The sequence below is a fragment of the Vulpes lagopus genome, chromosome 19 (assembly GCF_018345385.1).
Source record: "Vulpes lagopus strain Blue_001 chromosome 19, ASM1834538v1, whole genome shotgun sequence".
NCBI classification, from domain to species: domain Eukaryota; kingdom Metazoa; phylum Chordata; class Mammalia; order Carnivora; family Canidae; genus Vulpes; species Vulpes lagopus.
The window spans coordinates 37,865,117-37,892,492 of NC_054842.1; the positions used below are offsets into that span (position 1 = coordinate 37,865,117).

The 27,376-nt window shown below is 46.6% G+C and overlaps 1 protein-coding gene across 12 annotated transcripts in view; it reads left to right on the forward strand.

Annotated features, from left to right (window-relative positions):
- Window positions 1-27,376, forward strand: part of PXYLP1 (2-phosphoxylose phosphatase 1) — a 72,432-nt gene that overhangs the window by 24,014 nt on the left and 21,042 nt on the right. For 9 of the 12 annotated variants that reach the window (XM_041734149.1, XM_041734154.1, XM_041734151.1 and 6 more), the window contains 2 exons: window positions 5,279-5,374; window positions 12,309-12,440. In XM_041734149.1, the coding sequence (XP_041590083.1) occupies window positions 12,362-12,440 (79 nt within the window). In that variant the 5' untranslated portion in view covers window positions 5,279-5,374; window positions 12,309-12,361. Of the gene's footprint in view, window positions 1-4,461; window positions 4,971-5,278; window positions 5,375-12,308; window positions 12,441-27,376 lie in introns of those variants that run through there. The other 3 variants (XM_041734158.1, XM_041734157.1, XM_041734156.1) reach the window with 2 other exon arrangements.

Genomic DNA, 27,376 nt, shown 5'->3' on the forward strand with positions numbered 1-27,376 from the left:
AGCTCTGTAGTAGGTAAGGGTGCTTCAATCCTGAAAAAGGCCTCATTGGGCATGCATCAGTGCTCCCATCTATGTGTTTGCCCAGAACAAAATCTTGCTTCTGTGTAGTATTGCTAACATAGGAAACACAGCTTTCAGAAAGCGAAGATGGCCACAGAAAGCGGCCCTTCAGGTGGGCCTGATTCACAATGCACACCTGTGATTCACGGGCCCTCCCTCCTGAGCTCTTTTTATTTTTTTACCTGTAAAATTTGGCTTTTGCCATGCAACCCTTTATTGTCTATTTGTATTTCTAGCTTTACAGCCCTGCCTATTTAATGTTTCGTGCTTCCCTTGACATTGTAACAAACTTTTAACTGACACAGCTTGCTTACAAAAATAAAAAAGAATCAGCTATATTTTTTAAGTAGCTTTGTGATGAGTAAATCATGCCAACTGCACAGTCTCCGGTCTCCTGTTTTTTTGTTGATGTACTTAGAGTTGCTCTTGAGATTCTGAAGTCAGAATATGCTGATTTCAGACTGGCACATTTCGCTACTTCTCCAACTTTCAGAAAGCAGAGCAGTGAAGTTGGATGGAACACAGGCTTCTCCCAGAATGTCAGAAAGAGATCACTGAGGAGTATGTAAGATCGAAAATCCTGGCTTGATGAATTAATTATTTCAATCTGTTCTGGTCCTGAGAAATGATCAGACACATTGACAAGTTTATCTTTTGTAGAGCTAGGGAAGAAAAAAAACCTCAGAAGAGAGAGTGGCAGGAATGTATAGTTCATAAATGGGGAAAAAGAAAACTAAAAACCTTTACTATTTCAGGGATTAAAAATACTAAATCCATAGATTATCTGCCTCAAATCCTTTTTGGAAAGCAATGGTAGGTAAATAATTCATGTTGTATATTTAAACACATGTAAAATATAGAATAAAAGGTCTTGTTGGTAGAACATGGGCTGTAGTCAGTGCTGAGGGTTACTACTCTGCCATTTATCACTGCTGAATCATACCTGAGCAAACCAGCACTGATGTTTCTTAAACATATAATTATGACTGTATGTGCTTTGATTGCTAGGTTTGAAAAGTACTGGTACTGTCATTATTTTTTAGAATAATTGTGTGTGTTGTCAAATCTTCTGCAATTGTGGGTTATTGCAGGCATCCCCTTGCTCCCTTGTTCCTAACAGAACTCAATTCTGTGTGGGCCTCCGCTCCCTCCCTTCCTCCATGGGCCTCTTTCAAGAGGTGAATCCTTTCACTCAGTCCTTGTGGTCCATTCCTGGTGTCAGTGATGAGTTGGGGCATGGGCTTGTGATGCTGTTCTGGCAGTTAGACATTAGGGGAAGTCCTCTGGAGGGTTTCAAGGAAAGCCTTCCTTGTTTCCAGTAGGAATGTACAGGATTGTCCCTTCTCCCTCTGCAGATTGGCCAGTGTGACAGTGATGCTTGTGAGTGTGGCCACCATCTTAAAACCCTTGAGGGACAGTCATCCTAGGAACAAACAAAGACAGGATGGCAGAGAGTCCAGAGATGGAAAGAGCCTGGCTTCCTGATGATGCTTTTGGGCTGCTGAATTACCTCACATGGAGCCACTGTTCCTCACACTGTGACTCATTATGTGAGAATAGGGTTGAGAGCCTTTGCATTAAGTGAGGGTTTTCTGTTACTTGCAGCCAACCCATCTTCATAGATGCATAAATAATTCAAGGTAAAAGAAAAGATAAAACTCAAAAAGAACAAAAGTTATCACAACCGTGACTCATTTATATCCTACCTAAGAGTGGCATTTTAAAATGTGTGAGATTTTTCTGCCTAATACCATTTGTCATGAATGTGTATGTTTTTATTCATCGCTGCCTACAGAGGGAGCCCCCATGAAGAGGACCAGTGGCAGGTTCTAGTTAGGTTATTCGTTTGACTGCTTTAACAGAAGTGAAATAACACTGATTTTAAAAGGTTGTGAGATTATTTATTGTCTCCCAAAACAGCTTGGGTGGGTGACAGTCAAGGAAATGGGTAGTCTGCCCCCTGTGGTCATCCAGGGCTCTTCTCTCTTATCCACTAGGATATTGTCTCCATGGGCTTCAAGAATGCTGGCTTACCCCCATGCCAGTGATTCAGAGCATGGGAAATGGTGAAGAAGGAAGGTCAGAATGAGGTAGTCCTTTTGACTCAGAACTGCACATAAGGCTTCCAGTCATAACTCATTGGCCCAAACTTGATCATATGGCAACAACTAGTTGCAAGGGATTCTGGAAAATATCATCTCTAGCTAGGTGACCACGTATCCAGCTAAAACCTAGAGGGTTCCCTGAGGAAGAAAAAGAGAGCAAATAGATACCAGGAGACAGAAGTATCTGCCACACAGTATGTCCTCTAGAGTGGAGAGGAAGCTTGTAACAAGGAGAGAGAGAGTGCTGGCTGCCACTCTGATTGTGAAGCAAGGATTTGAGTCATAAGAGCCAGTCTCCCGAGTAGCCTGGAGCCTTATGCCAGTTCTGACCTGTCCTGACCTCTCTTCTGGTTAACCAAAGGACTTGAATCAGGTGATCTTTAAAACCTCTTTAAGCTCTGACCTTCTCTGGCATGGTCCCACAGGCATTCTATTTCTAGAGTGGGGGAAGAGATGAAGGGGAAGCAGGGTGAGTACCTCATACATGGTATTAAAGTTGGTATTAAAACCATAAGAGAGAGGCACCTGGGTGGCTCAGTGGTTGAGCATCTGCCTTTGGCTCAGGTTGTGATCTTGGGGTCCTGGGATCAAGTCCCACATCAGGCTCCCTACAGGGAGCCTGCTTCTCCCTCTGCCTATGTCTCTGCCTCTCTCTGTGTGTCTCTCATGAATAAATAAATAAAATCTTAAAAAAAAAAAAAAAAGCCATAAGAGAAGTCACTGCTAGCTCACTTGGCACTTATTAGGAGCCAGGTACTATTCTGGGTCTCTTACACCTGTTAACCTCACTATCCCTACATAATGTGTGAGGTGGAGACTCTGGTTTTTCCCTTTTCATAGATGGGGAAACTGTGGCTCAGTAAGGGTTTAAGAAGGGCTTTAGACCTAGCCAACTGATCGCTGAGCCCACACTTAACTGTGTTGTGAGAAGGACTGGAGCCTGAGGTGGGATTGGTGAGGTGTGGCCAGATCATAGCGAACTCTGCAAGTAGGGCTAAAGAGCCTTGGGCCTGCTGCTACCCTTTACCCAGGGCCAGTTTGGAGATCCATCTGCTGTGTTGATTGCCTCCCTCAACCCCTCATTATTACCCCAGAGCCAGGAAATGGCTGTTGCCACTCCTGTCACATCGGGGCATGATGTTGTCATGGGTTACATCACCTTTCACTATCCCGGGGTAGAAGACAGCTGTTCTTTAGGAGGAGAGGACCCTGGTGAGAGAGGAGCTCTGAGGGGGGAGGGGGGTTAGCCATGGGGCAAAGTGCAGGATGTTCAAGGAGAACCACACCATGTACCTAATAGGCGTCCTTCAAGGTGTTGTCCCCATGAGAGGAGCACGGAGGCTTCTGGCCTTGCTCCTGTCCTGTATTCCCAAAGGCTGCGGCTAGGAAGACCTTGGCCCCAGAAAATGAGGGTCCATCCAGGAAGTTGGACTGTCCCTTAGGCTAGCCTGGCACTGATTGATGGCATGGATCCTGGGATCACACTCCTTCTGCTCCAACCTGGAAGTTAGTGACTTTGGGCCCAGAGGGGGCTCCTGGGAGGGAGTGGCCATCAGTGCATGTATTGTCTGGTGTCCTTGGTGATGGGACTCCTTGCGATCATCAGGTAGGCTGGCCTAGATAGGAGGAGTGTGGCCCTTGCAGCTCACCTGCCTCTGGGTGCCAGGCCACGGGCAGACTCTCCCCAGGGAGGAGCAGACCCAGACAAAGTGAGGCCTCCCTGGCCAAGCCCATGTGGGGCCTCTGGGTAGCCAGCTTTCCCCGGGCACAGCGCTTCACTGCATGTGCAGCTGTTGCATGGTGCTGGACTAACCCACTCCCATGAGTGGCTCTTGACGCTCATGAACAGTAGGATGGCCCCCTCCCTCTTGCCCCCAACAGTCAGTACAGTCTTATTTGGTCCTATCTTTGGTTCGTTCTGTTTTCCTAAAAATGCAATAATAAATGCACCAGTTCCAATCTACTCAAGATTGAGCTCCACTGAGTGTCTCCCAGGAAAGCTGTGCTCCCTCTCTGCGCCTAAGTGGGTCTCCTCTTCTCCCCATTCTTCTGCCTGATGGCACTGGTTTCATAGGGTATAATGGCCATTTTACTCATTGTTTCACTGACCAGACTGTGAGCTTTCTTCCTTTCTTTCTTTTTTTTTTTTTTTCCAGATTTTATTTATTTAGGAGAGACACACAGAGAGAGGCAGAGACACAGGCAGAAGGAGAAGCAGGCTCCACTCAGGGAGCCCAGTGCAGGACACAATCCTGGATCCCAGGATCACACCCTAAGCTGAAGGCAGATGCTCAACTGCTGAGCCACCAAGGCATCCCCCTTTTTTTTTTTAAACTATTAATTTCTAACACACTCAAAGGCAAAAAGGATCATATGATACATCCTCAAGAATCCATTAACCGGCTTCAACACTCAGCAGTTTGCTGATCTTGATTTATTAATTCTTCCTCAACCTACGCTCCCCCCCCCCCGAATATTTTAAAGCAATTCCTAGATCTTGAATCATCCTCCCATAGATATTTTTATACATTTTAGCTGTGAGCTTCAAGATGACGGAACTGCATCCTGTGTTTTGGGTCACAGCACTGTGGATGATGCCCAACACATATTGGCTCTGGAGAAATGTTGTTTTGAATGGACTGATTGACTGGATGAATGAATTGGTTTCACCCTTTAGAACTGAGTATGCAAACTAGCTGGAATGTGAATAACTGCTAGGAGCCCACAGACTCCTTGGGGCCTGTCCTGATGCCTGGGGATTTCTTGGAGGTTCTGAAATCTGTCCATCATTCCTCAGACTTTAAGGTTGGTTTATTTTTAGCCAAGCGTCTTTGATTTTGCAATTAAACTCTACGTTGAGGTGACATTGGATACAGAGGGCTATTAAGATATAGCTTTTACCTTTGCGTGGTTCATATTTAGTCACAATTATAGCCTTGGGTTTTTTTTTTAAATTGTAATACAGTATTTACTTAGGCTAAAGTGATTAAGACCCAAAAAAATCAAAGTATAGAATACATCTAAAGCATTTTCTTTAATAACATCTTTCTATTCCTGGTAATGGTATTTTAACTACACAAATGAGAGATAATTAAATACACTTTTTTTTTCAGGCCGTTGTGGTCATGTTTAAAACCCTAAATTCTGTACACTTTGAAGGGGACCCTGAGACCAGAGTCACCAGACGTGGCATTTTCCACTCTTACAAGGTAAAAATCGGACCAAGGCTTGGACTTTTAGAAATCTCTGGTGGTAGAATGGTAGTTTATAAAAATACCTTTGACATGTTCCTTTTTCCTCTTAATTCAGAAGTGGTACTTACCATAATGGGAAGTACCTATCAGCTAGTCCTTTTTTCAAAATCATATTCTAAAATATTTTCTTTGACCATTCAGATCTACTATGAAGTTAAAGTTGGCTGCGTTTTTCTGTGTGTTTTCTTTTTTGCTGTTTCATCAGGAATTCAGAGTAATCATTTTATTTCTGGATTTAAGATATTTTTACTGTGTGGGTTTAGCACAGGGACTAAGACTGTGCCCAGTAGACATCTGATGACTACTAGCCACTGTTACATTTCAGCCTGGAACATAAAACTGTTATTTTTACAGAAGTATTTATAGGAGTCAGATTGGGTCATGATGCCATATTGAGTCTAGAGCGTCTTTTCCTTGGAAGGTGATGGGCTTGAGAGATGTCAGAGGACAAGGAGATGTGAGTCCTTTGCTGAAGGTGGTCATAATCCCAGCATCTCACCCTGGTGCTGTAGCAATGACTCTTCACATGCACTTATTTTCTGGGCTGAGAGTGAGCAGGCTCTGGGGTTTCCCACTGTGGATCCAGAGACCTGGCTATCACTTGGCATGACTAGGACAAGTGTGATGGGAGTATCTGGTGGAGCCAGAGCAGACCCCAGGAGTGTGCACATAGAGCCCCTGTGGAAGGAATATGCAGCAAGATGACTGGAGGGAACCCACGGATTGCATGACTTCTTGAGTGGCTGCACGAGCCTCCTCCCTATGGATGGAAAAGAGAATGGACTCTCTGGAGAATGGGCCAGAGCTCAGGCCACAGAGACAGAGCCCATTGGCTGGTAATCCTCGTCTTCTTAGGATGGGGCCCAGCAGAAGCTGACACAGATGTTCCAGGCTGGAAAACCTGTGGTGTGTGTAGGGAGGGCTGGGGGGAACACCACAGATGAGTCAGCCAAGGGGAAGACTCTTCGTGGTGAAGGAGTCGGGAATGGGGCTGCAAACGTGGCTGACTGCCCTGACGGCTGGGGCTGGGGCTGGTGAGTAGAAAAGTGGCCAGTGGTCAGGATTTGGAAGAGGAGCCACAGTATGGGGAAGAAGCAGTAGCTCAGGGGAAAGGACAAGTCTTTTTGTTCAGGTGATGATGCAGGGATCTGTAGGATTCCTCTGGAGCTGGGCAGACACGGCATATGCCCACTGCCACTGCTGTGCACCTCACTGCCTTCCTGCTCTCTCATACTCTTATTCACACTCTCACTGAAGGATCGAGATCCTGGACTCAGAGAAATGAAGTTAATTAGTTGTCAGAGGGGCATACAGAAACTAAGTGACAGAGCAGGGAATTGGCCCAGATTGGCCGGTCTCTGGAGCCTTGTCCTTGCCTTTACGTCAGGGCTCCTCTCTGTCTCTCACACTGAGGAAGGGTCTCTGCCAAAGGCATCTTTTCTCTGACCCATGCACCCTAGGTCCCACTATGTGATCTGTGCTTGGCTGTGCACACACATACACATTGGGGTTCTAGCTCCAGCTGTAAACACAAATTCTTCAAATCCATGTGAATTTTAGATACTATGTTTATGTAGCCATTAAAAAAATTAAGAACAAAGCATGACTTTTCAAGTTTTCTAGGAAAATAGGCTCCAGAAGAAGGCGTGTATTTTTCCTGGGGCTTGATGTCACCACCCCCATCAGGCTGTGTGCTCACCCCCACAGCCATGATCACCCCAGGCCGGTTCCTAGCACAAGTGGAAATAATGAGACTATGACCACATCCCTGGCTTTTGGTGTTTGATGGTTCCAAAACCGATTCTGAAGGGGGAGTGCAGAAATCCTGAGAGTATTAAGGGGAAAAAGGTGGGTGTTCCCAGATTAAGGCCTGTGTCAAATGACAAGCTACAGACGTATAGAGATGTCAGTAGCCTAAAAACTACAAGCAGTGAGGCAGGCACACAGTCCCTGCCATCTGGTTAACCCAACACATCCCCAGTATTTTAAATCTGGAACTAAATATAGCCCCTGTCCAAAAAGCACTGAGCTTATTGAGGGATGTAGTAGACAAGTGGAGCTTTGCATGCTTTGTGCAGACCATGGTAGAGAGCTCTAGGCCCTGGCTTAGAAATCCCTAGTGAAGATACAGGCTGTTTCCTCTTTGTTGTATCAGTTAGCTTTTGTTTTGTATGAAGCTCTCAAAACTTAGTGGCTTAAAAGAGCAACCGTTATACTTGCTTGTGATCTGTGGGTTGGCCACGCAGTTCTTTTAGTCTGGGCTGACTTTCCTGGTTGTGTGGCCGAGCTGGAAGAGTCTGGGATGGCCTTGCCCACATATGTGGTGATGGGCAGGCTGGTTATTTGAAGAGAGCCTCAGCAGGGGCTGCTTGTTTGGGCTCCATGTAGTTGCGCATCCTCCACCAGCTAGCCTGGGTGTCTTCCCATGGTGGTCTCAGTGTTCCAGAAGCTGCAAAGGAGGACAGGCCCCAATGCCTAAGTACTTTCCAAGCCTCTCCTTACAGCTCAGTTTCTGTTGTTCCCATTGGCGAAAGTAAATATACCTTGTCCAAGCTTAGAGTCCATGTAGGAGGAAACTACACCTGCCATGGAAACAGAAAGGCATGAACAGATTGGGGACTGTCACTGCTACAAATCCACCATGCTATAACCCTGTGGTCTAACTCAGTAAGTCGCGGTAGTTTCCACCTACTGCCCACCAGAAGACAACTCTGGACAGTCTTGTGGTTCATCCTCGTGTGAAAAGGCAGTGTCACGTAAAACCATAGGCAGACTACTTAGTCATAGTTCTGGTGGCCTCACCTGCCAGTGAGTGTGGTGGAAAATCCCCTAAGAGGCTGGAGGCAAGAAGTAGTTGAAGGACCAGGTCTGGCCCCAGTACAGGGAAAAAAGACCCTCACCTTCTACACCCAAATGCAGAGCAACCAAGGTGGCAGGTCTTGTCTCTGCGGTACCGAAGCAAAAGACACCACCGGGCTTAGAAGTCAGAGGTGGGTGATTTCCCAGGGCCAGCAAGATTGTTTCCCAGGCCCAGAGTGAGAAAGAGGCTGAAGACAGCATTTCCACGGAGCTACAGAGGGAGAGGTGGACAATAATGTGTCAACCTTCAGTTCTCACATACCTGGAGGAACCAACAAAGAGGTGAAGAGACTCTTCCTGTTGAGACACCTGAGTGTTTTCCAGGAGGAGGGAAGAAGTGGCCAAGTGAGCTGAGAGAAGATGAGGCGGTAGTAATGCCAGCAACAACCATTGTCCTTTGAAAGTCTGTTGTATGCTGTGGATTGTACGTAGACTTTTAATTTAGTCCTCACAACATCCTGAGGTAATTAGCCCTTATTCACAGATGAGGAAACTGAGTCTCAGAGAGATTAAGGAACTTGGCCTATGTCGCTGAGCTCAGCATTCTGGCCAGGTCTGTCTGGCTCTGGAGGGCTGCTCCTGTGCACCACTCTGCTGATGTGACCCCCAAGAAAGAGCATTTTCAGGCAGCCAGGACTGCAGAGCCCTCTGAACTGGCGAGCTCTGAAAGACCCCAAAGGCCATCTCCCAGGCTGGAACACAGGAAGATGTGCTTGTAAAGGAAAACATGGCAGACTCAAAAGAAGGTGCCATGGTGACAGAGAGGAGGAAGGCATAAAGAAAAGCCCCAGCATATTTATTGTCGGGAGTATAGAGATACCCCAAAGGAGACCGATCCTCTGAACCTGCTCCCCATTCTGTGATCCAGTCTCCACCCACACACCCCACTCTCCCTCTGCAAATTAAAAGGATCTCCTTAGGCCACCTGGGTGGCTCAGTGATTGAGCATCTGCCTTTGACTCAGTGTGTGATCCTGGGATCCTGGGGTCGAGTCCCACATCGGGCTCCCTGCAGGAAGGCCTCTTCTCCCTCTGCCTATGTCTCTGCTTCTCTCTCTGTGTGTCTAATGAATAAATAAATAAAATATTAAAAAAATAAAAAGGAGTAATCTTATAAGAAAATCATTAATGAAATAGAATAAATTCAATCAGGAATAACTGAGATAACAAGAGGGTTCTGAAACCCACAGGCAGAGGTGCGGGGCAAGATGGCGGAAGAGTAGGGTCCCCAAGTCACCTGTCCCCACCAACTTACCCAGATAATTTTCAAATCATCCTGAAAACCTACAAATCCGGCCTGAGATTTGAAGAGAGAACAGCTGGAATGCTACAGAGAGAAGAGTTCGCGCTTCCATCAAGGTAGAAAGATGAAACCCACAGGCAATTTAGTGAGGAGTTGCCAGCCGTCTTCAAGGACCTAAGAAGCTGGCACAGGCCAAGAGCTCACTTGTTCTGCGTTGATCCACAGCTTGCAGCTAGAATTCAGTTGAGCAGACCTATTGGGAAGACATGACAACACATAAAAACGAACTGTAAAGGCACAGAGATCTTGTTTTACATCTTATCACTGCGTCTTAATAACCTGTGCTCTTGAGTTTTGGTTTTCTGCCTGCATATTAGAAACGCACATGTCTGCCCTGGAGAGAATAAAAGAGGTTGTGTCAAGGGCCCCGCATGGTGGCTGGTTGACACTGTGCTCTTTGAATGGAAACCCAGGGAACAATGGTTTCTCGCAGTTAGAAGCTCCTGGGTCCTGGAGAAGCAGAGCAGAGGGAGAAAGCTGCTGAGGGGCTCCCACCCTGGGTGCGAGGGTAGCTGATTGTTATTCTGTCCAAGTGGGGTATGTTTTGAAAACACTGTGGCAGGTGTTTGCGGATGAATGTTGTCTCCTTCCGTGCTCATCCTCTGGGAAGTTGGGCCCAGCAGTAGAGGCTGTCTAGGGGGTGGAGGACAAAAACTGTGACTTGGATTTTACTGAGGTTGTTTTCCTTTGGCGAGGTTTACTATTGAGCCACCAGACAAGCAATAGCAAGGGTACCTCCAAGGTCACCTCCAGAGCCACCCAGGCTTAACACTCTGTATCTGGGATTGGATTTGTCAGCATCAAGGGTTCACCTGCCTTGTTAGCACAGAAGGGACTACCTGCAGTGCCACAGTCAGGTGGACCCATGCTCTGTCTCATACTGTGACCTCAGCCTCCTTGGGGGTTCAGTGTAGAGCCCCTCACCAAGGAGAGATTCTGCTGAGCTGCTTTCAGATCTGTGTGTGTCTTTTCAAACACTCTCAACTGGAGTTTATGAGGAATTTGAATTTTGAGAAAAAACATTTATTTGGGGTCCCAAATCCATTAAGTCCTGGGTGGGATCATCCAGGGTAGTGTGCTGTCTTAGGATGCGAGAGAGCTTGAGAGGCTAAAGAGTCTCCTCCAGGGCAGGGAGGGGGTGTCCGCAGGAGGAGTTACAGGCCACCTTGGGACACTAGGCACTGGTCCTTGCTTAGGGGTGGTGACTAAAGGGACAGAAGCAGTGATTATTTGAAGGTGTAAAATTGGGATCTGTTTGTCCACAGATTTGCTGGTGATCAACGTACAGGCTCAATTGTGAGATGCAAGCATATTTTTGTTAACCTTTCAACAAATATTCTCTTTGTAGAAAGACTGACAAATCCCTTTAAAGGAGTGGTTCTCAGACTCCCTTTGCTAGGACTACAGGCTGGGAAACAAGAGACTCCAAGGCTCTGGATCCTGCTTCGTTCCCTACAGATAGGCTTAAAAAAAAAAAAAGATAATATGAGATAGAATTCACATAACCATTCAGTTCCCTCAAAGTGCACAATTCAATAGGTTTTAAAGATTGATTGATTTGAGAGAGAGCACATGCGTGTGCACACACGAGTGGGGGAGAGGGAAAAGGAGAGAATCCCAAGCCCCCAAGCCGACTCCCCACTGACCTCGGAGCCCAAAGTGGAACTCAAGTCTCAAGACCTTGAGATCAACGACCTGATGCAAAATCAAGAGTCAGGCACTTAATGAACTTAGCCACCCTGGGAGCCCCTCAATACACAGTCACAAAGTTGTGCAATGGGAACCCTCACCACGTGAGCAAATGACCTTTTGTCTGATTGTGGCTCCTAAGGAGATTGTATTTGGAGGAAAAGATGCTGCCCCTAAAATGAGCTTTGAAATTAGTGTCCTCTTTGAACCATAACGGGTTGAACCTTTTCTGAAGAGATTGTGATTTTCAAGTTCTATTTTAAACCCCAGAGAGAGCCGGGAGACAATCTTGATATCTAAGACTGATGGGGTTACACCCTAGAGCAATCAATCACCCAATCATTCACTGTTCTCACAGAAGGACCTCATTCAGCATTTTTTAAAGTCCTTTTGCAGAACTCTAACACAGTTAGAGGAAATCGGAAGGGGTAGAGTGGGGCTGCAGGAAGACCGGCGGACACAGCAGGAATAGATAGGGTCACCAGCCCAGATGAGCGAAGGTCTTCAGCTGGCAGATGGGGCCACTGAGTATTCGGACAGGTTCTCTGGCATGCCCCAGCTGTCCGTAAAGGTGTTACTGTGGGACACAGGGCAATGATTGGCATTCAGGTGAATGATCAACATTTTAAAATACCAGAATCCTATTAGCAAGATATTCACCAAAGGAGGTTGAAGATTTAGAAGTTGGTTGTCAGAATGGGGTGAGCGTGAGCTGGTCCATAAAGACTTCATTGTCGGCACCCTGTAAGTGCTCCATCAATCTCCTTACATTTTTCTTTGGAAAGGTCGTGCTGGAAAGTACCTCATTCTCTGTGGATGTCAGATAGACGGAACCCTCGTGAACTGGTTTCCTCTCATTAATCTGAAGGGAACATTCTCGGCTGGGCTTATTTGGGGGGCAAAGACATAACCAACTATTGTTCTCCGATGAGGATTCACGCTTCCCTGCTGGAGGACTGGGCTAATTGGATTATTTTCAGTTGACAAACTTGGTTTTCCACCCCGGAACACATGTTTATTGCCTCTGTCTTATTCACAGGATATGTTCCCAATTGGAGGTGAAACCATGAAGAGAAAATAGAACAAATAATAATGCTTTTCCGCAATCGCTTCTTGCTGCTGCTGGCCCTGGCTGCGCTGCTGGCCTTCGTCAGCCTCAGCCTGCAATTCTGTGAGTATTGCCTGGTGTCACTGGGTCGCCGGAGGGGAGAGGGCTTCATTCTGGAATAGAGGGCCCTTGTGGGGAGGAAACAAGTAGGCCCCAAAGCCTTTGTTTTTCAAATGAACAATGCAGTTTAAAACAACTGAGTCTTTTTATTGCTGGTACTGATGGTGGATGGTTGTGAGTACAAATCCTAAACTGCAGAGCTTTGTCCTGAGCGTCTTTTTTGGCCATAACGAATGAGTGCTCACTGGGCCTCACGATAGGTTTTTGACTTCTGCATAGATTCCTAAACTACTCAGTTATTCTCAGATTCTTAGGTCCCCAAGGGGGAGACACTGAGTGGCCCAGTGTGAGCAGATGTAGTTAGCCTGCTGCTTGGTTCTTTGAGGGTTGGGTGTCTGTTTTATGTTCAGTGAGCTGTGAGGCTGCAGTTGTGTAGGGGAATGAGGTACCAAACTCAGTTTCCTGGGCAGCAGGGACCATGCCCAGGAAATCTCGTGTGGCGAGGCAAGAGCACAGCTGATGAAGCCAGTCCACAGATCTTGCTGCCCAGCACTTTGTCCTTCACTGGGAGCCTGTGCTCAGGTTCAGCCCCAAAGCCTAAAGTACCACCACTGCTCTGCCAAAGTGGCTGTCCTCTAACACAGGTCTGGCCCCAGCATCTCCTTGGTTGTAACCCTTCAGTGGTGGCCCCTCCAGTGGCCCCTCTCTCATGCCGAATTGCTTGGTATTCTCTACACATTTACCCTGTTCTCTGGGCCCAAATCCCACCAGCCCCTCTGCCATCCTCCTCAGCTCCCTCCCATCCTTTACTCCCCATGGTTCACTCAGTCCTTTTCTTCTCTAGGAAACTTCCAGGACTTACCCCCACACCGGCGGACACAGCAGGAATAGATAGGGTCACCAGCCCAGATGGGTCTGATGCTTCTTTGATGTGCATCCAGGATGCCTTAAACCAGTCCCCTCCCATACACTAACCACTTACACTAACTCTAATGTTGAGTTCTTGTGTCTCTTGCTTTTTGTTTTTTTATTTATTCATGAAAGACAGAGAGAGAGAGAGGCAGAGACATAGGCAGAGGGAGAAGCAGAGGACCCTGATGTGGGACTCGATCCCAGGACCCCAGGATCACGACCTGAGCCAGAGGTAGACACTCAACTGCTAAGCCACCAGGCGCCCTTGTGTCTCTTGCTTCTACAAGACTGTTCTCTGAGAGCAGGGGCCATGTCCTGTTTCCCTCTATGCCCCGGGAACTGCACTGCCAACCACACAGTAGGTTTTTCATGACTGCTTGTTAAATGAATGAATCTACACCTATTCTGAAAAGCAAGCTGACCCGAATTCCCTCTCCTTCTGGTGCTGTATACTTGAAGCTGAGAACATCTTCTGTATGATGCTGGAAATTGTGTGTTTGCTGTCACCTGCCTTTTCTTCATATTACCACCTCACCCTGGTGGATGGGAGATAAGTGGTTGGCACCCATCACTGCTTAGGATGGCTCTGTGAGGAGGTGGCGTTTCTGTCGCAGTTTGAATAATGGGAAGAAGACCAGGTGGCTCAGCAAGTGGGATGTTCTGAGTGCGCTGGGGAATGTCGGAAAGACTTGGCATTTGGAATAAGTGGTTTGAAGAGAGGCTTTGAACAAGCTTCCCTCATACACCTCCAATTTGTGACATACTCCATGCACGTGTCTGGTACATATGACAGGCTATTTCTAATACTAAAGACAATTAAAAATACTCATTTTATCCTTCCAGAATAGGAAATGAGGTCAAGAGTAGGTAGGCATAGGAAGTTTAAAGATACTCCAGATGGTTAATGAACCATAAAATGCGAATCCATTCCAGAAAAATATGTTAGGACTCTCACTAGTTTAATTGTTCATAACTTTTCATTAAAAATTTTCCATCCTTTGGCTGGAGAGTTAGGAGGTTACAGTCAACCTTGATTTTTATTCTGAGAAGCTGACAGGATCTGAGATGTGAATGTGGGTTACTTGTGTTTGCTGCGTTTCTCTTGCATGAGGTGGTTTCCACGTCACTGAATTGGCCAGTGTGTTTTGCTTATTATATAACTCTTCTGAAAGTACCTTCTGTTTTAGGAGAGCCAATTTTCAGCCATACTTTTTTTAAGGGAAATTTTGCAGGGTAAATTAGCCTGCCTGGGTTGGAGCTCTTTATTCTTGGATACGTTGGAGTTCGGAGAGATATTAAGATATGGATGTTCTTACTGCTCTTCTACTTCTAGGTAAACTGTAACTTTGGAATTTACCCATTTCTGTAGAAATAGAGTTTAATTGCTTTATTTAATTGCGTTGTGGGTTGCTGCTTATTATGGTGTAAGGAACTGCGCTAATTGATACCACAAAGGTATACGTTTAACTAACATTTGTGTTTTCATTTTTACCCTAACATATATGGACTTTTTTTTCCATCATCTCTTCAGAGTAATTTTTAAATGCCAGATTTGCACATACAACTATTTTAGGTAACCTTTGTGAGGTAATCAAATATAACTTGGTTTTCCTCAGGCTTTAAGTGAATCAGTATAATTTTATTTGCTTTCTGCAGTGATCATGTATTTTATTTTGTCTTGTAGGCTTTTTGGATATGAGAAAGTTATGATCCAGGTTACAATTTTAAAAATCAGGTTGTTTATTATTATTATTTTTTAGGTTGTTTAAATAAGCATTTCTTCCTCTTGGTATAGAAAGTGGGTCTGTGAACCCAGATATATTTATTAAGTGCTTATGTGTGTTGGGCATTTTTTACAGTGTCGGGGTGGGGGTAGGTGGAAGGGATACAAAAAAGGTTAAGATACAGTTCATAGTTTCTCAAAATATGTTTATTTTAAATGGTACTAATGACTTGCTGTATGGTAACAGCCTTTAATGGAAATCATTCATTTTGTATTTTCAAGCCCTTGATATTTTTGAGTTTAAAATAGGGAAACTCTGAAATTCCTGATGTCTGAATTATAGAAGGGAACAAGCAAGCATAGCTATCTTTAGTTATTCTAGCTGAAATGTCTATGAGTGGAAAAATCATTTCTCAGATTAAGGGACTCCTTTAATGCCATAGGGCAAGACCACCAAGATATAAAGACTTGATTAATTACATTTCTGCTGCTCTCTTGTAATCGTCCATTTTGCTGCTTCAACCCAGCCTTTCCTTAATTCGTATTTTATGCTGGTCCTGCCATGTTCCAACGGGCATTCCCAAAATGGCAGCGTGACGGAGCCTGCGCAGGCTCTGGAATGACAGCCTTGAATTTGAATGCCGCTCTGCCACTCAGCAGCTGTGAGCCCTTGGGCAAGTTGCACCTCTCAGAGCCTCTCTTTCTTCTTCTGTAAAGTAGAATTAGTTGCTGCTGCAATGTTGGTGTGAGAACAGAGGCCTTGTTAGGAAACGCTTGGCTTGTAGGAGCATAGTCAGTGTGAACCTTTGAAGCAACAGCACGGAGTCCCATCACCAGGCACCTTCTTCAGAAGCCAGGACTCTTGGTGTCCTGAAGGCTGCCAAGGCTTGTGTTCCTTCAGCCACTTGTCAGGGAGGAGGCTTTATTTGTTTTTGATCAGAGCTCATTGGCATGAATGTGGCCAGTCTACACTGGGCACATGGCACTATATCTGGGGGTGATCTTCCCAGGCAGGGCAAACCAGTTGACCAGAGCAGGTTCTGAGGAAACTATCGAAGATGGACTGGAGGGAAGAGGGAAGATTACCCTGCTGCAGTGAAAGCCAGGGCTGCCCTCAATATCGGAAGAGCCCTTTCTGCAGGAGTCAGACTTATTCTGTGTGGCCCAGGTGACCATGGGGACACATTCCAGCTAAGCGTAAGGTGGAGTGTCCTAAGAGTCCATGTCATGCAGAGGTAGTGCAAACTCTGGAGCATTGCTCTGGAGCATTCTCTGACCTGAGAAGGCAGGTCATTGGGCCTGATTCTATTTAAAGCCTTTTTAAACTCTGAGATTTTATGAATTTTATCTTTTCTTGTTGATCCAGCGCCATGAGTACGTACAGCTTTGACCTTCAGCAAATGTTCCTTGAGTTTCCATCATAGACCCAAGGAGCTATCTGTCCTACTGGAGGAAAATCATGAGCAGACACTTGGAATAGAGTGTGCGGTACGCTAGGATAGGTAAGAGGTGATATCATGTAAGGTGAGCCGGTGAAAGAACATGGCTCTAAGAAAAAGCCAGACTGCTCAGATTGAATCCCAGCCATTTACCAGATTGGTGACCTCAGCCATGTTATTTACCGTCTCAGTTTTCTCATCTGTAGAGTGGGGATAAAACAGTCCCTATTTCATAGGGTTAGTGAAGTATTCAGTGAGCTCATATTTTGAAACACCTAAAACAGTGCCTGTTACACAGTGATCAATGTATGTATGTTTGTTTGTTTTTGTTTTGTTTTTTTTTGTTGTTGTTGTTGTTAAAGATTTTATGTATTTATTCATAAGAGACACACACACACAGAAAGAGAGAGGCAGAGACACAGGCAGAGGGAGAAGCAGGCTTCATGCGGGGAGCCCGACATGGCACTCGATCCTGGGACTCCAGGATCACACCCTGAGCTGAAGGCAAACTCTCAACCTCTGAGCCACCCAGGCATCCCTGTTTGTTTGTTTTTAAAGATTTTATTTATTATTTGACAGAGAGAGAACCAGAGAGCACAAGCAGGGGGAACAGCAGAGGGAGATGGAGGACTCAATCCCAGGCTGCTCAGATCATGACCTGAGCCGATGGCAGGTGCTTAACCGACTGAGCCACCCAGTGGTCCCTGTGTATTTGTTAAATAAAATGAATTAGAGATCATTTATGACAGTGTGATATGGGAGGATAGAGGACAAGAAGTTTATCCACTCTGGAAATTCAGGGACAGCTCCTCAGCAGAGGTGACGTATGAGCTTCATCCTTGAGGGGTGAGTAGGAGTTGGCCATGGAGGAAGGTAGGAGGGGCATTCCTACAGATGGAGATGGGTTTGCAAAGACAGATTGAAAAAGTAGGACCAGGTTAGTCACCTGTGTGTAGCTATGAAGTTGGACAAAAGCTGGGGCCACCTCTATCACCACATTATATCCTGAAGGCTGTGGGGAGCCACTGAAGTAGGGAACACACCAGGAAATTTATGGCTCAGAAAGACCACAGTCTAGGATAGTGTTTGCCCAGGTGTGGGCACCTGAGCACCTTGAGCAGAGTGGCTCTGCAAACTTGTAAAGAAGAGTGTTCCAGGGCAGCCCGGGTGGCTCAGCGGTTTAGCGCCACCTTCAGTCCAGGGCCTGATCCTGGAGACCCAGGATCGAGTCCCACATCGGTCTCCCTGCATGGAACCTGCTTCTCCCTCTGCCTGTGTCTCTGCCTCTCTCTCTCACTCTGTGTCTTTCATGAATAAATAAATTAAAAATCTTTATTTAAAAAAAATAAAGAAGAGTGCTCCAAAACCAAAGAAGAGCATGTTTTGTGCTCCTCCCTACAGAATCAGAATTTTGACAGGAGTGGGACCCAGAATCTGCACTTTTGACTAGCTCCCTGGGTGAGTCTAATAAGCACAAATTCTGGGCACTCTGCTTTCAGATTCTGATGGGAGGGTGAAGCTGAGTGGCAACTCAGGCTGTTTTGCCTGAGTTTGCCATAAAAGGCTGAGGGGACACCAAAGCAGCAGGTGATGCTGTGGGACTTTGAGCTAATTGGGTGGTAGAGTGGGCCAGGGTGATGAGAGAAGGGGAAGACCACCATGACAGACACAGGAGTCTGGCTTGGGTAGTCCAGTAGATGCCTTGGTCACTCGTGTGTTTGTGTGGTTTTTCATATAAACGTCTCAGCGCCGCCTGAGTTAAATAGGGTTGGGGGGTAACCATGTGGGACCCATGGCTCCCCAGGCCTGCATCAGGCCCAGACAAGTGGACAGGCTGGGTGTGGAGCAGGACAAGGAGTTGGAGGTGTCGGTGAGGTCCCTGAGGGCCAACTGGGTACCGTGTCTTGCGGGAAGGTGGTTTTGGGATCTGAGCCTAAGAGAGACCCTGTCCAGAGGCAGTGCCGGGGGACTTTGTATTCACTGTTCCTGAAGCCATGACCTGGAGAGACCAAGTCTCCCAGGAGCATGTGGAAGCCACTCTAGACCGACAGTTTTGTTTGGCCCAATGTGTGTTTTCACATTTCTTTACCAATGTTTTAGAACTTGGGCAGTTTCACATAAACTTCCAGCTCCTCTTTAAAAAACAAACAAAGAGACTATCTAGCAAGCCGAGACCCATAGTCCCTTGCAGGGACAGTGTTGGAGCTAGCACCTGGGTCCTGGCCACCCCCTTTGTGGGCAGTGCAAGCTCTTCTTTTCTCCTTGGTCTCCACTTGCTGAACCCTGTCACCTTGAGAGTTTGAGCTCTGTGGTAGAGGTGGAAGGAAGAGAGGACAGGGCAGAGATGAGATCTGGGCAGACAGAGGAAGGGAGGCCGTGAAGGAGACAGTATGGCAGCAGAGAGATGGGGCCCCAAAGCCAAGGAAAGCAAGTAGGAAGCTGAGGAATTTCAGATTAATCAGCTGTGTGTGTGTGTGTGTGTGTGTGTGTGTGTGTTCAGTCGGCACCCCAGCCGAGCCAGCCTGTGTGAGTTGTGTGTATCTGATGTATACGAGTGGTGGTGTGCAATATGTGTGAAGGGTGGTGTTATGTGTGGTGTGAGTGGTGTGTGTGTTGAATAGGTAACCCATCTGAACCAGCTTAGTGTGTGAGTGGTATGTATACATGTGTATATGAGTAGTGGTATGTATGTGATGGGTGCGTGTGTTCGGTAGGCACCCCAGCTGAACCAGCTTTGCATGTGAGTTTTGTACGTATGTGGTGTGTGAGTAGCGTTTGTGTGTGTGTGGTGTCTGTGAGTGGCAGTGTGTGCATGTGGTACATGCATGTGGTGTCTATGAGTGGTAGCATGTGTATGTGGTGTGTATGTAGTGTGTGCAAGTGCTGCATGTGAGCCCTGTGTGTATGTGGTATGTGAACGATGCACATGAGTGATGAGTATGTGGTGCGTATCAGTGGCATGCGTGAGTGGTGTGTATGTGGCATGTGTGGTACATGCATGGGAGTGGCGTGTGGTGTGTGTATGTCTTCAGTAGTCTCCCTGGTACCTCTCTTCCTGCAGAGCCATCATTTTCCCACAGTCTCCAGCCCCCACTCCCCTCCCCTTTTATATGCTGCTTTGGATTTGTTGTCCTCTGGGAAAGAGAATAACCAAGTTGCTAGAACAGCGTGTAAATTAAAAGAAAATTGCCTCTGAGAAGGAGAGTGAGGAGCTCCTGAAAGGTGCCTGGGGGTTGTAGCATTCGCCTTGGTTGTTCAGCCCCTGGCTTCAGCCTGCTTTCGTGGTCGGCTGTTGGCATTCACAGCTCCCACTCTTCACAGGCACCCTGCACCCTGGTAGAGATAGATGATGGCAGGGATTTTGCTGAGGCACAGACTTGGATAATAATAGCTGGGAGCGAGCCGGCCACGAGGCTTTGTCACGCTCTGCTCTTCATCCCATGTGTATGGTATGGAGAAAATCATGTGCCCCAATTGTGTGTGTGAATTGGGGATTCATGAAGATTTTAACATTTTCATGGAAAAGGTTTGGGGATGCAACCCTTAGAATGCCAAGGGTCTTAGGTAGTATGTACTCTATTTTATTTATTTATTTTTAAAGATCTGTTTATTTTAGAGATAGAGAGACCACACTTGGGGGAAGGCAGAGAGAGAGAGAGAATCACAAGCAGACTCCCCTCTGAGCCCAACACCATGGTGGGGGGGGCTCCATCTCAGGACCCTGAGATCACAACCTGAGCTGAAACCAAGAGTAGGATGCCCAACCGACTAAACCCCCCAGGTGCCCCCATATACTCAATTTTAAAAGTCACAATAAGGTTCCTCCTGGGATTTTATTTTGGTGAATTGGAGTCAGAAAGAATGAGGAATTAAACATGAAGGCTTGTGTTTTTAACCTCGGAAGTTCTATGTATAATAGCCTAATCTCATTATTATCACTATGAAGTTTTACGTTTGTTTTTTTTTTTTTTAATTTCAGTCCTTTTCTTGGAGATTTATTTTCTGTTTGATCTCTGAGAGTTTTAATTTTGCTTTCTCTCTGAATGCTTCGTGCCCAGCTACCACACAGAGTTAAATGTCTGTGGTTGAAAAAATTCTGTAGGTGTCAAAATTAAGTGTGACTAATCAGCTTTCATCATGTGTCTTCAGTTTTTGTAGTTACATGGGGGAGGGGAGAGAGTATCACATAGCAGGCCCTTCCATGAGCTAAAAATGGATGCATTTATGTGTGGGGGTCATTTCCAGGATTCTTCTGGGGGTGTGGTGGCACATTGTTTCTCTCCTATCTCTCTCTTTCCCCTTCCTCTCTCTCTCTCTCCCCACCCTCCTCTCCGCAGTTTCTGATCTTAGAGAATTTCTCCTAAAGGTAATTAGATGAGAAGATAGAAATATGTGTTCAAAGATGTTTATTGCAGCATAGCTCACACTAGGCAAACGGGGCGGGGTGGGGGGAGAGGCCGCCAAAGTGTCCAACATTAAATACTCCTGTAGCCATTATGCCGTGATTACACAGACCTTTCTGTATTCTCATACAAGGTTGTCCATAATATGGTAACTACATGTGGTATCTTATATGGGAGTGTGTGTGTGTGTGTGTGTGTGTGTGTGAACTCAACAGGATTGGCAAGAAGGGAGTCTCCTGTTTTAGAGAAGAGAAGACTATCAGGGCTAGCTAGTAAAACAAGAAAATATTAGTAGAAGTAGCCAGTGAACTCAGAGTATCTGCATATGCCAAGCCTATGTGAGGACAGGGACAAAATAGGAGAGAAGGCTGCAGATGTTTACGTTGGAGTAGCTGCAGAATGGAGGGGAGCCAAGAACATGGTGGGAGTTGGCCCAGGTGGAGTTTGCTCCAAGGTGATGACATTAAAAGAACACAACAACAACAACAAAAATGAGAAAGTCCACCTTGACTTGAGGTCAGTGGTAACCAGAGGTGGAACCCCATGGTCTTGATGGCAGCTCTGCCCTGGAGGAAGGGTGGCCTGGCTGTTCTGAAACTTATCAGGAATGAGGTCTTGAGGGGAGAATCTGAATCTGAATCTGGAGTGAAGTCAGGCTACACCCAGGGAGAGCTCTGCGACTGTCTCACTGTTGGCACCCAGTGCCTCACCGGCCCAGCAGAGCCAGGCTGCCCGTGGGTGGGAGGGACAGGGAGTCAGCCATGATGCATGGTCCTTCTCTCACGTCTCTGGCTCGGGCTGTGGTATCACGCTGAGCCTCTCCCTATCTCCCTCCCTTTCTTTCCTGTGTCATCTGAGAGGCTAGACCCTAGACTGCCCAGGCGTCTGCCTCTTGGGGAACCTGGAACCCAGCCTGGCCCCAGGTATCCACCAGAGGGTGGGCTGGCCGGTCAGTCCAGGTACCTAAGGGGCCCAGGCCCCAACCTCAGCATTGTCTCTCAGTCGGGGGCTTCCCCAAAGTGCTCCCTCACTCCTGACCATCTCTTCCTTGTGACCCTTTCCACAGAAGGCAGATGACCAGCCATCTTCCTGGGCAGTTGGTTTGGTGGCCTTCGTGAGCTTTAGTGCCCTCAAAAGGTAGACCTTTGAGAAACAGAAAACGTACTTGTTCCTCTTGAGGGGAGAGGAAACAATCCTCAGAGCGTGGACAGAAGCACAGATTTCACCTCTGGCAGGACATCCAGCCACACATAGGCAGTAAAATGTAGACTGGGGTTGTTCTGGGTGATAAGATTATGGATGATTTTCACTTCTTTTTATACCTTACTGTTGAAAGGCTATTTTAGGATGAACACATGTTTATGTGAGTTGTAAAGCTCCCTCTCCATTTTGAATAAAGAAAAATCTCCTCTATCAAGGGTGTCGAAATCAGAAACCTATTTCCAGGCATACTGGGTTGTTAGCCTCAGTCCAACAGATATCAGCATCGTCTTGTGGTTTCAGGGGTCCTGTGAACCCTCAGAATTCAAGCGCAGAAGCTTGTGTGTGCAGTCCTTTTTCAGGGTTGAGAAGCAGTAACTTTGATCATATTCTCAAAGTTGAGATGGGGGAGCCAGGCTATGAGATGGTTAAGGGTAGCTGAGGTTCTTGTCACAGTTCTTTCTGGGGGCTTGTCCTTGGATGGCTCTCTGATTTCTAGTTTCTGTCATCTCATCCAAAAGGACCCTGTTTGAGCCAGGCCAGTTATCAGCTGCCCCAGGGGACATTGAGATTTCCTGTCCTGCCTGGGAGGCCACAGCTGGGCTCCAGCTCAGGCCACCGTGGGAACCCTGTCTTTGTGCTCTGGCAGTCCGTGGACTTAGGACTCTGTGGCTGACATCGGAGGGAGGGACAGACAAGTAGGAGATAAGAGCTTGAGAACAGCTTAGAGCAAAACCTCCAGCCTAATGGGATATGTTGAGTCCTAACCTCGTGAGCCAGACCTCCTGTGGTTTACTGGCTCCCTAAATGGGACCAGGCTTATCACTGGCACCAAAAGCACTTATTAGGTTCTTAACAGTAGTTCACCATGATGTAACAAGCATGAGGAATGAAGAATAGTTAAGAATGAAGAGAACAGGAAAGGTTGGTTTGTATTGTGGCCCCAAGTGGATAGGTCAAAAAGGATAGATTCAGCTGTTTGATCCATCTTGTCCACATAAAACCAAGTCTCTCAAAGTTTGCAAATGTGGGCTTGATTTTCACCTTGCACCCTCAAGCATGATTTCTGCTGCCTTTTATTAAAAGCAAATGGTCAGGGGGGCTCAGGTTATGATCCTGGGGCCCCAGGATTGAGTCCCCACATCTGGGAGCCTGCTTCCCTCTCCCCCTCCGCCTGTCCGTGTGCTCTCTCTCGCTCTCACTCACTCTTTCTCTCTCAAATAAATAAAATCTTTTAAAAATAATAAAATAAATGGTCCAAGGCAAATAACAGAATTGGTCTCCAGTTGTGATTCTGGTTTATATTTGAGAATGACACACAGACATTTTTATTTTCAATGCAGGGTAGAGGCACAATGGATCTTTAAGACAGCTTGATGGATTGAGCAGCACTGAGGGAATTGTGGGAATTGCCTATAGAGCAAATCATTATTCTTTGGCAGGCCTGTGAAGGAAACAGAATTCAGGAACCTTTGGATTACTGGGGGATAGTAGAATCAGGGGTAGTTTAGCTTATAAGAAGGTAATGCTCAGTAGCTGAGCATCTGCCTTTGGCTCAGGTCCTGATCCCAGGGTCCTAGGATCAATTCCCACATTGGGCTCTCCATTGGGAGCCTGCTTCTCCCTCTGCCTGTGTCTCTGTCTCTCTCATGAATACATAAGTAAAATCTTTATTAAAAAAGAAGAAGAAGGTAACATCTTGGGGGCATCTGGCTGGTTCAGTCAGTAGGGTGTGTGACTCTTGATCTCAGGTTCATTAGTTCAAGCCCCACATTGGGTGTAGATCTTACTTAAAAAAAAAAAAAAAGGAAGATGCTATCTTGGATAAGCTGCATGTATTTAAAGGAGTCAGAAAAGCTGCTAAAATTGGGTGGTCGAGAGGCAAAGGGAGACTGGTTCATTATGCTTCTGTGAAAGGTGTGGACACAGAGGGTCAGCATCCCTTCCAGATCCCGAGTTGAAGGCAGCACCTTTTAAGAGCCTGGAAGTGGCCGGAATAATCACATCAAGGGGACAGATGTGCAAATAGCACTTCTTTATCCCTTACCATGCTGCAGGCACTATACAGTGTTCCACAAGTGACACCTCAAGTCATCCATGCCACCACTCTGGTAGAGATGCCGTAATCTTCATTTTACAGGTAAAGGGAATAAAGCCTAGTGAGGCAGGAATATTTGCCCAACGTCATGCACCTAGGAAGTAACAAAGTCAGGACTTGAACCCAGGCTTGTGACTCAGTAGCCCCCAGCCCCATACCACCTGCCTGCATTCAGAACCATGGGTAGCCTGGTAACAGAGGTGACTGAGGACAGGCTTTAGTGGTCCTGGAAATGAGAAGTTCCAAGGAAGAGGTGACTACAGTCTGCTAGGGAGATGACCAGCCTAGGACTGATGGTGAGGCAGGCCCTGGAGCTAGGAAGGTAAAAAGCAGATGGTGGAGCCATGCCTTTGACCCCATGAGGTTCTTTGCTGATGTGGTCAGTGGTGTGACTCGGGCAGCTGAGCCAGTGATGGAGAGGTGAGTCGACACTTTAGCCCCATTGTGCTTGTCTTCACCAGGACACTTGTGGATCCCTGACACCTGATTTGGATCTGCCAGGGTGTCCGTGTAATAAGAGGAAGAGCTGACAACAACTAAACTTCAGAGGCACAGGGACAGTAAGAGATAGCCTACAGCCTTGGGTAGGGATTGCAGGAGGCCACCTGACTTCCTATAAAGTTGCTTCTACATGGGGAAGCCTTTCTTTCGTGGAAAGAGCCCTCGTTGGCACAGGTGGCTAGACTTGGGCCCCTGTCCCTAGACCAGTCAGTATGCAAGGACGGGATCCTGGAGGAGCAGCACAACAGCCCCCCACCAAGCCAGGCAGTTGGCCTGGGGGGAAGTGCCACTCTGCAGAACAAAGGGAGGGGTGGTGATCTGACCCAGGGATGGGAGTCAGATTTGAGGCACCTGTAAAGGGCTTACATACAGGAGGTTCTTACAGCTAGAGCTAGGAGGAAGGCCAGGTGTGCAGGTGGATATTTGTTTTCTGTCTTGGAGTGCAGCACTTGGCTCAGAGTAAGCCTCCAGTTCAACAAGCATTTATGGGGGGCCTGCCCTGGGTTGGTCAGAGGGGGAATATAAAGATGAAAAATACATAGCCCTGAGCCTCCAGATGTTTAGCGTGGCCAGTTGAGAAACTGTGGACACCCCTGTTTATGGCTACTGTGTTGTGAGCTAAGATGGCAGCAAGAACCAGGGGCAGGACAATAGAAGAGGGATGCTAGGGTGGGCTTCCTGGAAGGGGTGACCCCAGGATTATCATGGAGTTGGCCAGATTTAGAGAACAATGGTGAGATGAGGGTACTTAGATACAAAGGGAGGAATGTTGGGCAGTGGGGGCGGCTCCAAGCCGTTCAGGGACAATGAGGACCAAGTTGGGGGTGAGGATGTAGAAGAGTGGGTCTGGGGGAGACGTCTCACTCCCCAGCCTCTTGTATCAGAACCTCCCCCGAATGTCTGGTGTTTGGAGGACCCATCAAAGGGCCTCACATGGGCGGGCCCTGCGTTCTGGTGATTAGGAGGGTGCAAACAGCACAGGGTGATCTCAATAGCTAGTGGGTGAGGCAGACAGGCCCAGATGCCGAAGGAAGCAGCAGATAAAATCTTTCTGGACAGAAGGCCTCTAATCATCACCCAGTTTTTTGTTTTTTTTTTTTCATCACCCAGTTTTTATCTGAGTTTCAAACCACTGCTTCCTTGGGGCATGAATGGGTCATTTGGGCCCAACTACCATGGATTCCTTCTTACTCCATTGAGCCACTTAATAAAAATACCTTAAATGAGGTAGCTTGTAAACCACAGAAATTTATTTTTTTCATTCCTGGAGATTGGGAAGTCCAAGATCAAAGCACGAGCAGATTCGGTGTCTGTGAAGACCCGTCTTTTCTCTGTAATCTCAGATGGCAGAGGGTCAGGGAGGTAGTTACTCTTTGCGGTCTCATTTATAAGGATGCTCATCCCACTTGACCTCCATCTTCCAAAGACCTCACCTCATCTTCCAAAGGCCTCACCTCACATTGGGGGTTGGAGTTTCAACATGTGAATTTTAAGGGGACACAAGTATTCAGTCTATAGCAGTTCCCAAGTGGTAGCCTCCACAGACCTTACCCAGTGTGCTTACAGATAAACTAGCCAACTGTGGGGACTATGGGATGTCTAGAGACCTATACCCTTATGTCCCTGTGTCACTCATACGATCATGTGTCCTTAGCTTCACCTGTGCCTGGCCCAGACTCAAATGAAGGGTGCCCGCAGGCATGGCCAAGGGGCTGGAATCCGGCACCATTTCATAAAAGAGCAGAGTTAAGGACTGGGGGTTGCCACGTGCCAGAATTGCTGGGTCATTAAGATGCTGCCTTCAGACATATACTTTTCTCCTTCCCTTGCTCTGGCATGAATCCCCCAGTGGTAAATTACCTCTATAGACACCTGAGCTTATGGTGTTAGCAATTCTGGCTCCTTCCAGCTGCTGGGAAGAAAGTGGCTGTAGGACCGATCAAAGGACTAATTTTGAATTGGTGAAGTTCCGACCAATTTTATAGCTCTGTGATTGTTGTTGTAAAACAAATAATAAAAGTAATGAATGAAAATATGCTAATAAAAAAGTGTATCTTTTTATCTTTTATCTTTTTTAAAGTGTACATTATAGAAAGATACATCCATGTCTGTACATAGAGAAAGTATGTAACATGCTTACTGTAAACGTGTATGTATGTAGATCTGTAAAACAATGTAGACATTTATGGGAAAACAAATAAAAATACTACTTCATACCCCATTCCACCCATTCCCCAGAGGAAACCACTGCTGCGTTGTAGTGAATGTCCCTGTAGACATTTCTATGCATTTACATAATAAATGCCTGTATGTTAGTACGTTTATAGTTTTTTTCTTAGCCAGTAACTTGGTTTGTTCATTTCATTTATCTTTGATTCTTTTACATCTTTTTTTTTAAGATTTTATTTATTCATGAGAGATACAGAGAGAGAGAGAGGCAGAGACACAGGCAGAGGGAGGAGCAGGCTCCACGCAGGGAGCCCGTTGTGGGACTCGATCCTGGGACTCCAGGATCACACCCTGGGCTGAAGGCAGACGCCCCACTACTGAGCCACCCAGGGATCCCTCTTTCACATCCTTTTTAACTTTGGCAGAATATTCCCCAATATGGATGTAACATTCTGTTAGTTAATGATGGATACTTAGTCCATTTTCCTTTTCTG